This window comes from Rhinopithecus bieti, unplaced genomic scaffold (genome assembly GCF_001698545.2).
Source record: "Rhinopithecus bieti isolate Rb0 unplaced genomic scaffold, ASM169854v2 scaffold_34943, whole genome shotgun sequence".
In the NCBI taxonomy this organism is placed as follows: domain Eukaryota; kingdom Metazoa; phylum Chordata; class Mammalia; order Primates; family Cercopithecidae; genus Rhinopithecus; species Rhinopithecus bieti.
In genome coordinates this window covers 626935-637478 of record NW_016815584.1, presented here as the reverse complement: position 1 = coordinate 637478, position 10544 = coordinate 626935, and the positions used below count along the sequence as shown (strand labels likewise).

The 10544-nt window shown below is 41.7% G+C and overlaps 1 protein-coding gene across 3 annotated transcripts in view; it reads right to left on the bottom strand.

Moving 5' to 3' along the window:
• The window catches only part of RAB2B (RAB2B, member RAS oncogene family), a 21375-nt gene that overhangs the window by 4200 nt on the left and 6631 nt on the right, over positions 1 to 10544 (bottom strand). For all 3 annotated transcript variants that reach the window (XM_017853477.1, XM_017853478.1, XM_017853476.1), the window contains exons 4-6: positions 5804 to 5886; positions 5495 to 5587; positions 766 to 877 (exon numbers count right to left, since the gene is read on the bottom strand). In XM_017853477.1, coding sequence (XP_017708966.1) covers positions 766 to 877; positions 5495 to 5587; positions 5804 to 5886 — 288 coding nt within the window. The remainder of the gene's footprint in view (positions 1 to 765; positions 878 to 5494; positions 5588 to 5803; positions 5887 to 10544) is intronic.

The following is a 10544-nucleotide window of genomic DNA, read 5'->3' as shown; positions in this document are numbered from 1 at the left end:
AAAAAAAAAAAAAAAAAAGCGTAGTTTCAAAAAAAAAAGGGATTATGTGGTATTCTGGTACTGACCCAAGATGCTCCTAGGCTGGCACCTTCTACAAATAAAACACACACACTCTATTCTCCACTAGTTACTGAAGATACCATCAACACCAGGCCTAGGAATGACTACAGCAGAATCCATTAGACACTCCAACCAGAGTGATTTACTAGTAACAAGTGTGGTGTCTAATTCACACTTGCCAACTAGTATTACCCAAAGCAAACGTAAAACCTTGGGAATCAGGGTAAAAGAAAATGGGACAATTCCTTTAAAAGGAATGAGACAAGTAGTCACTATGACCACAAGACATCCTTTCCCGTTTTTTTTTTTGGAGATGGAGTCTCGCTCGCTCTGTTGCCCAGGCTGGAATGCAGTGGCAGGATCTCGGTTCACTACAACCTCTGTCTCCTGGGTTCAAGCAATTCTCCTGCCTCAGCCTCCTGAGTAACTGGGACTACAGACGCATGCTGCCATGACCGGCTAATTTTTTGTATTTTAGTAGAGATGGGGTTTCACCATATTGCCCAGGCTGGTCACAAACTCCTGATCTCAGACAATCTGCCTGCCTTGGCCTCCCAAAACGCTAGGATAACAGGCGTGAGCCACCGCACCCAGCCAAGACATCCTTTCTTTACCCATTTCTTATAGGAGAAGAGAATTCTGAATAAAAGGACAAATAATGGTGTAATCTCTAAAGAGTTTTCCCCACTGTTTTCCAAATAGTACCTCTTCAACATTGCAGGCTGTTTTGGCTGAAGTTTCCATGAATATAAGTCCATGCTCCCTAGCAAAGGCCTCTCCTTCTTCTCTTTTCACATCCCTGCGGGACTCTAGGTCACTGCAAGAGATTAATTAAGGAGAAAACTAAAAAAAGATCCAAGTGAAAGAGGAAACTCTATTTCTAAAAGAATTCCATCGTGGTTTCAATGGCCAGTTATTTCATAAAGAACGTAGATCCTACAAGATACTCTCTTATATAGAGTTACTAATTTCTGTAGCCTCTTAGAAAATATTCTTTAGTTTTGGGACAGCTGCTGCATAGTTGAAGATAATAACTCACTCTATTACAGAGAAAAAGGCTTATCAAGGGTTAGGCAAGCCCCCATAGTTACACAAAACTTAATGCTCTATTGCTTGTTTTTCCAATGAGATCAAGGAGAGCAAAGTATAGATGATGAAAAAAAAAAAAAACCTCGGTCGGGCACAGTGGCTCATGCCTGTAATCCCAGCTCTTTGGGATGCTGAAGCAGGTGGATCACGAGGTCAGGAGTTCGAGATCAGCCTGGCCAACATGGTGAAATCCCGTCTCTACTAAAACTACAAAAATTAGCTGAGTGTGGTGACAGGCGCCTGTAATCCCAGCTACTCGGGAGGCTGAGGCAGGAGAATTGCTTGAACATGGGAGGTGGAGGCTGCAGTGAGCTGAGATTGTGCCATTGCACTGAAGCCTGGGTGACAGACCAAGACTGTATCTTGGGAAAAAAAAAAAGGAAAACTCTAGTTACTAGAAAGTAGAAAAGTCATAAGATGTCCCATCCAGCAGTGATGAGCATCTTCCTTTTTTACTGGAATCAATCCACAAGAAGAGAATGAGCCAGGAATAAGGAAAACACAGTTGTCTTAATTCTAACTGGTTTCATTACTAGTGCATATAAAAGCAGCTTGCCACCAGGGAATTCAGAGAAAGTGATACGGATAAAATTAGATGATATGAGGGAAAAAAGATAGAGCTAAGGACTGAGAAAGGGAATAAAAATGGCATCAAAACACCTTATGAAAAACAGGATAAAAGGCTGAAGATCTGGGCGTGGTGGCTCATGCCTATAATCCCAGCACTGTGGGAGGCTGAGGCAGGAGGATTACTTGAGCCCAGGAGTTTAAGACCAGCCTGCACAGTACAGTGAGACCCTGTCTCTACAAAAAATTTAAAAATCAGCAGAGCGTGGTGACACATGCCTGTAGTCCCAGCTACCCGAGAGGCTGAGGCGAGAGGATCTCTTGAGCCATGGAAACAGAGGTTGCAGTGAGCTGAGCACGTCACTGTACCCTAGCCTGGGCAACAGCATGAGACCTTGTCTCAAAAAAAAAAAAAAAAAAAAACCAAAAAAACAAACTGAAGAATAAGGCAAGGTTGGGCCGTTCGTGATTCATATTTTTCAATTTGAAAATTTCCATTTGTGAGGTTTCCAGTTTTCCAACTCCTTGGGGAAAAAAGTGTAAGACCATTAAAGAACAACAAATCTATAATATTTTAATTTGTTATACCATCAGCTGTGTGAAGACCACGGAAGAACTATCTAAATGTCAACCCTCCCAAATTTATACCTCTAGCCCAGATGCTTGACTAAAAGCACCAGATTTGTACATTTGTGAATTACTTATTCCCACACTGATACCTAAAACGGACTTCAAACTTAACACATCAAAATGGAACTTCTTTTCCCCCAGCCTGTGTTTGCTCCAGGCTTCTGTATCTCAGTAAATGGCATAAGCCAAAATCCAAAGTGTTATTATTGATACCCATTCCTCACTACTCCAAATATCTAATCTATTCCAAAGTGAAGTACTTCCAACATGTACCTTAAAATCATCCTTTTCTCTCTCTTTCCAGGGTCACTTCCTAGACCAAGCCACCATTCTTTCTCATGTGGACTATTGCAACTGGGATCCTACTGCAGCCCTTGTTCCCCTCCAGAGTGATCTTTTAAAATCTGATCAAGCCACTTCTCTACTTAAAACTTCAAAATGCTTCCAGTGTATTTATTCATTATTATTTTTAATCCCCCATCTCCCAAGCTTCAATTTCCATGTATTTAGAATAAAATCCAAAACCCTTACTCAGGCCTCTAAGGTGCTATGAAATCTAGTCCCTACCTACTTTTCCAACCTCATCTTGCATTTAGTCCAATCATACTAGGTTTCTTTCAATAAACGTGTCAAGCTTCTTCCAAGTTCAAGGCATTTGTATAGTTTGTTCCCCCTAAGTAACACCCTTTTAAAAACTCTTTGCCCAGCAGGCTCTTGCCCATCCTTCAGATCCCAGCTTAATATCACTCCTAATCACAAGTAGGTACCCTGTTATTCTTTCATAGCACCCTTTTTCCTCCATTGCATTTATCACAATTGACAATTTGATAAAAATAATTTTGTATTTAATAAAATCTATGCCCTCACTAGACTGTAAGCTCCATAAGAGCAGGGGCATGACTTTTTTTCACCTTGCAAACTCAGAGTCTGGCACAGTATTTTTCAATAAATTGACTGATACCATAAAAACAATTAGCAGGCTGGGTGTGGTGGCTCATGCCTGTAATCCCAGCACTTTGGGAGGACGAGGCGGGTGTATCACCTGAGGTCAGGAGTTCAAGACCAGCCTGACCAACATGGAGAAACCCCGTCTATACTAAAAATACAAAAAAATTAACCATATGTGGTGGCACATGCCTGTAATCCCAGCTACTTGGAAGGCTGACGCAGGAGAATCGCTTGAACCCAGGAGGTGGAGGTTGTGGTGAGCCGAGATCATGCCATTGCACTCTAGCCTGGGTGACAAGAGTGAAACTCCATCTCAAACAAAATGAAACAAAACAAACAAATAAAACAATTAGCCTGTGGCCATGGTTCTCAAATAGTACACTCTGGGCACTACTACAAACTCACAAGGGTGCCATGGGATACTTTAAACTTTTGAGGAAAACACAGTAACACTCAACACAAGGATACTACATGAATTACAAGCTTAAGACAATTTGCAATGTCAACATCAGATCATGATAAAATTCGTTCAATACCTTCATATCTCTGAGAAGGTGTTTTTGGCAGTTGCTGTTATAAAAAAGGAAGCACTACACAAAAATCAATATGGAATGGGAAATGACAGTAGCAGTGTGCAATCGTGATTTCAAGGTCTGAGAAGCTATGCAGTGCCCAGCAGACACACAGAGGTCTTTAGTAAGTAACTGTTGCTATTTAAGAATGAAATTTAAAAACAATTTTTTTTTTTTTTTGGAGACAAAGTCTCACTCCGTCGCCCAGGATGGAGTGCAGTGGCACTATCTCAGCTCACTGCTAAATCCACCTCCGAGTTCAAGCAATTCTCCTGCCTCAAGCTCCTGAGTAGCTGGGACTAGAAGCACGTGCTACCATGCCTGGTTACTTTTTGTATTTTTTTAGTAGAGATGGGGTTTCACCATATTATTGGCCAGGCTGGTCTTGAACTCCTGACCTTGTGATCTGCCCGCCTTGGCCTCCCAAAGTGCTAGGATTACAAGCATGAGCCACCAGGCCCAGCATATTTTTTCTTTTTTTTATACAGGGTCTCACTTCTGTTGCTGAGGAGGAGTGCAGTGGTACAATTATGGCTTCACTGTAGCCTCAACCTCACAGGCCCAAGTGATCCTCCCACCTCATTTAAAAATTTTTTTGTATAAACAAGGTCTCATTATATTGCCCAGGCTGGTCTTCAACTTCTGGGCTCAAGCAATCCTTCCAGAGCTGGGATTACCGGCATATACCACTGTGCCTGGCCTTTATTTTCGAACAGTTACTAAGTAGTTATAAAAAATACTCATGTTGTTTGGGTATAACTATTTAATAAAACTATTAGGTATTTCTTTTGGCCTATGGGTGTCAAGAAAAATTTACTGAGAATAACAAGTGTTGTTAAGGATGTAGAGAAACTGGAATCCTTGTACATTGCTGGAAATAATGTAAAATAAGACAGCTGCTATGGAAAATGGTATGGCAGTTCCTCAAAAACTAAAAGACAGAATTACCATATGATCCAGCAATCCCACTTCTGGGCATATACCCAAAAGAATTCAGAGCCGGGACTTGAACAGATCCATGTTCATAGCAGCATTATTCACAATAGTCAAAGGATGGCAGTAACCCAACTGTCCGTGGACAGATGGATAAACAAAATGTGGTATATGCATACAATGAATATTACTCATCTTTAAAAAGGAAGGAAATTCTGACACATGCTACAATATGGATAAACCTTGAAGACATTATGCTAAGTGAAATAAGCCAATCACATAAAGCACAAATATTACATGAGTCCACTTGTATGAGGTACCAGTAGTAGTCAAATTCATAGAGAAAGAAAGTAGAATGACGGCTGTCAGGGGCTGAGGGATGAGGGGGGTTGGGGAAGGAGGATGTGGAGTTAGTGTTGAATGTGTACAGAGTTTGAGAAGATGAAAAAGTTCTGGAGATGGATGTTGGTGATGGCTGCGGAACAATGAATATTCTTAATGCTACAGAACTGTACACTCAAAAACAGTTAAAATGGTAAATTTTGTGTCATATATATTTTATCACAATAAAATTTTTTTTTACTGAAACACTAAGACTACTATAAACTGAGAAAGTTTGGGGATCAAGATATTCAACGTGCACAGAGTACCTAGATGACTCCTGTTAACTATTATTCACACGGATACAATTTTACCTCTTATTCCCAATGAGCATGATAACCATGTTGGAACTAGAGTGCTGCCGGGCATCCTCTAACCATGAGGTCAGGTGGTTGAAGGTTTCACGCCTACAGCAGAAAAATGTAGAATGCGGGTCAGAGACACACTTCAAAAGGCCAAAACAACTCCAAGTGTATAGGAAAAGAGGGGAAGCTATATGTGTAAAGAAAAATATTAGAGAGGCCATTCCTAGTTAACATCCTTAACAGAATCAGTAGATAGAAAAAAAAAGCTTTAGAGGATGTAGGGAAGAATCTCCCTCCCATGCACCGGATCTGGCTCACCTTGTAATGTCGTACACCAGCAGTGCTCCAGCTGCTCCCCTGTAGTAGGAACGGGTGATAGAACGGAAGGATTCTTGCCCAGCCTTTCCCACCAACATGGCAACAAAAAATCCCAACAAAACCAGGTTATTTCCACACAACTGACTTGATCACATGCCACCCTAATACAAAGGACTTAACTAAAAAAAGAACTTCTATTAAGAAAAGAGAATTAGGGAAGGAAAACATGCCTGCCCGAGAAGAAGCTCAAGTGGGAAATCAGTATTTTTCTATGGGAGTGCATTCATATTTTGGGCAGTCACTTACTCTTCCTGAGAGACTGTCCATCAGATTAGTGGATGTTTAGCACCCTGGATCCCAGACACTAAATACCCGTGGCTCCCCACAGTCAGCGTGATAAAGACATTTGCATACATTTCCCAATATCCTCGTGAAAGAAAAACTGGAAATAGGACTGGAAACGGAGTGTATGTCGTTTTTTTCAATCCCAAATATGATATTGAACACACCATATTAATCTTTCTGTTCCTATTTCTCTCTCTATAAAAATGAAAGTTATCTTAGAATGCCGAAACCTGGTCTAACAGAAATTTCATTCCAATGAATCAATATAAAAATTAGATTAAAAGCACTTAAACTGAGTATCTTCTAACTGACCTTTAGCATTCCACTGATAATGCAGGACTACCTAGATGTCCCTTGCTGAGCTCCTGTCATGGGACACAGGAATAAGGAACAGAGAAAGAAGCCCAGGGCCCAGCATAGAGTTTTCCTAGAAAAATCCAAATGTTTTCACTTCCAGTTGGACAAAGATATTAAGTTCTATTTAAAACTGAATAATTTATTAATGCCCCCATAATACTGGGTACTTTTGCTTTATTGATGGAATAGCTCTTTTTTTTCCTTCAGGGAAAACAAAAACATTTTTTAAATAATGTGAATACCCTGTACATTGAATCTATCCTATTAAGAAAGTTTTCACATTATTGAAATAATTTATCCTTATATCCCTGCATAAAAGGAGGTAAGACTATAATTTATATGTTACAAATGGGAGAATCATGATTAAGGACGTGGGAAGATAAATGGCTTTCTCATACTATAATACCAATAATAGTGGTAATACTAATTATAACACTGCAATAGTACTATAAACTACTTTTTGGCATATACAATGTGTTGGGAACTATAAGAGACAATTACATATATTATGTCTTTTTTTTTTTTTTTTTTTTTGAGATGGAGTCTCGCTCTGTCGCCCAGGCTGGAGTGCAGTGGCCGGATCTCAGCTCACTGCAAGCTCCGCCTCCCGGGTTCTCGCCATTCTCCTGCCTCAGCCTCCCGAGTAGCTGGGACTACAGGCGTCCCCCAACACGTCCGGCTAGTTTTTTGTATTTTTTAGTAGAGACGGGGTTTCACTGTGTTAGCCAGGATGGTCTCGATCTCCTGACCTCGTGATCCGCCCGTCTCGGCCTCCCAAAGCGCTGGGATTACAGGCTTCAGCCACCGCACCCGGCCTACATGTATTATTTCATTTACTTCTCTTAGCAACCCTGGGGCCGATATTATTATTATTATTATTAGTTTTTGAGATGGAGTCTCACACTGTTGCCTGGGCTGGAGTGCACTAGCACGATCTCAGCTCACTGCAACCTCCGCCTCCCAGGTTCAAACAGTTCTCCTTGCCTCAGCTTCCCAATTAGCTGGGATTACAGGCACCCACCACCATGCCTGGCTACTTTTTGTATTTTTGGTAGAGATGGGTTTTCACTATGTTGGCCAGGCTGGTCTTGAACTCCTGACCTCGTGACCCACCTGCCTCGGCCTCCCAAAATGCTGGGATTACAGGCATGAGCCTCCGCGCCTGGCCTATTACTCCCTTTTAAAAATGGGGAAAATGAGGCTCACATAAGTTTAATAAACAGCCCCAAATCATAAAGCTTATTAAGTGCTAGAGCCATAGTTTAAACTTAGGATCTTAGTACTTCTTAGCACAAAAACTTGTTCTTAGCCACTATATCATATAACCTAAACTGGGGTTTGCAGGTGAGAAGAGAATTCCAGTATACTAACTCTAAGCTTAATTTTCCACCAACAGAAGAATCTCTTTCTATAAAGAATCACAGAAACATTTTAGGGAGTTACATAGCTGTTAGACCATCAGAATCTAAAAATAAAAAATAATTCTAAAGTCCCTTGTCATAATACTAATAATACTTTAAGATTAAAAAAATACTTAAAGTTTTATATTTACTCCCTAATGTCTTACATTATTTGGGTCTTGTTTTCCTTTTAGTGTTTACTTTTTCTCCTCTCCTGCTATGGTTGAAAGTCTCCCACTACTTCCCTCACAGCCCACCAAGAACTAAAAGGGAAAGTTTGAGGAAGGCCTACATGATAGTTCAATCACATGGCAGCATTTAACTTTAGCAGCTAAAAATGCTATCAGTGGGTCATGAGAAAATCTTCTAAAATCACATCACTCACGGGGTGCAGTGGCTCATGCCTGTAATCCCAGCACTTTGGGAGGCCGAGGCAGGCAGATCACGAGGTCAGGAGTTTGAGACCAGCCTGACCAACATTGTGAAACCCTGTCTCTGCTAAAAATACAAAAATTAGCTGGGCATGGTGGTGTGCGCCCGTAATCCCAGCTACTCAGGAGGCTAAGGCAGGAGAATTGCTTGAGCCCGGGAGGTGGAGGTTGCAGTAAGCCGAGATGGCGCTATTGCACTCCAGCCTGGGCGACAGAGCAAGACTCCGTCTAAATTAAAAAAAAAAAAAAAAAAAATCACTCTACTTCATCTCAATCCAGTTCATGAATCAAAGTTTGTGAACCAGTAAGCTAGAAAGAGTGAGCAGTTCAACCTGGGCTTGTCTGTATCAGTCTCACGTGTCCTTGTCCATCCCCAGTAAAAAAAATCTGAAGTGGCAGGCTGGGCACTGTGGCTCATGCCTATAATCCCAGCACTTTGGAAGGCCGAGGTGGGCAGATCACTTGAACTCAGGAGTTCGAGACCAGCCTGGGCAACGTGGTGAAACCACGTCTCTAAAAAAAATACAAAAAGTTAGCCAGGTGTGATGGCGGACATCTGTAGTCCCAGCTACTTGGGGGGCTGAGGCAGGAGGACTGCTTGAGCTGGGGAGGTTGAGGGTACAATGAGTGGAGATGGTGCCACTGCACTCCAGCTTGGGTGACAGAGCAAGACCCTGTCAAAAAAAAAAAAAAAGAAAGAAAAAAGAAAATCTGCAGCAGCAAAGAACTAAGATGAAGGTTTTTTTTTTCTTTTTTTTTTTTTGAGAGAGTCTCGCTCTGTTGCCCAGGCTAGAGTGCAGTGGCATGATCGTGGTTCACTGCAACCTCCGCCTCCCAGATTCAAGTGATTCTCCTGCCTCAGCCTCCCAAGTAGCTGGGATTACAGGCGCCCACCACCACGCCTGGGTAATTTTGCATTTTAGTAGAGATGGGGTTTCACCATGTTGGCCAGGCTGGTCTTGAACTCCTGACCTCAGGTGATCTGCCCGTCTCGGCCTCCCAAAGTGCTCGAATTACAGGCATGAGCCACAACACCCAGCCCAGATGAAGGTTTGATAAGATAATTAATAGCTTTCTAATCTCTCCCAAGTGGAAGCATCATACTATACTGTTTAAGATACACAGTTTGAAGTATCAACTCCTAGAAAGTCAGATACACTATTTTCCTAAAAATCAAAATGCATTCCTTCCAATGAAGGGTTTATTAAGGAAAAAAATTTTTTTTTTTTTTTTTGAGACGGAGTCTCGCTCTGTCGCCCAGGCTGGAGTGCAGTGGCGCGATCTTGGCTCACTGCAAGCTCCGCTGCCTCCCGGGTTCACGCCATTCTCCTGCCTCAGCCTCCCTAGAAGCTGGGACTACAGGCACCCGCCACCACGCCCGGCTAATTTTTTTTGTATTTTTAGTAGAGACGGGGTTTCACTGTGTTCGCCAGGATGGTCTTGATCTCCTGACCTCGTGATTCGCCTGCCTCGGCCTCCCAAAGTGCTGGGATTACAGGCGTGAGCCACCGCGCCCGGCCGGAAAAAAAATTTTTTAAATGCATTCCGAAGTAAAATACAAACTAATTTGATATTATTTGATCAGTATTTTATATTAGTTACAGTAAAATACCTATTCATTAGCATGATAATTTAGGAATACGTATACACACACACACAGAAGATTTTTAAAAATATGCTTCTCTAAATCCATATAAATGTCAGAACAAAGACAACAAAAACGTTTGGACAACCTGATCTCTTTAAAATACCTATCACGGTAATCCCTCAACATTTTCACGTAGGATGGCTTTGGAAGTAAGTGAGAGAATGGGTCAATAAAGTGGGAAGCTAAGATGGGTAAACAATGGGCAGGAGATCAAGGAAATCAAGGCTGACAAGGGAGAAATGACCAGGTCACCAAAAGGCGACAGACTAGATGGACACAACATTATAGGTATGAATCTTTTAAAATTTTCAAAATAAATAGAAAACCACAGTATTCTGAAACTGGTTTCTTTTTCTGATTTAGCAAATATTAATCTCAAGACAGTTTTAAGAGGGAAGAGAAAAGATCTAGGCCAGTTGGATGACCATGTAGTTCTTAAGAATTCTGTCCAGGCCGGGCGCGGTGGCTCAAGCCTGTAATCCCAGCACTTTGGGAGGCCGAGACGGGCGGATCACGAGGTCAGGAGATCAAGACCATCCTGGCTAACATGGTGAAACCCC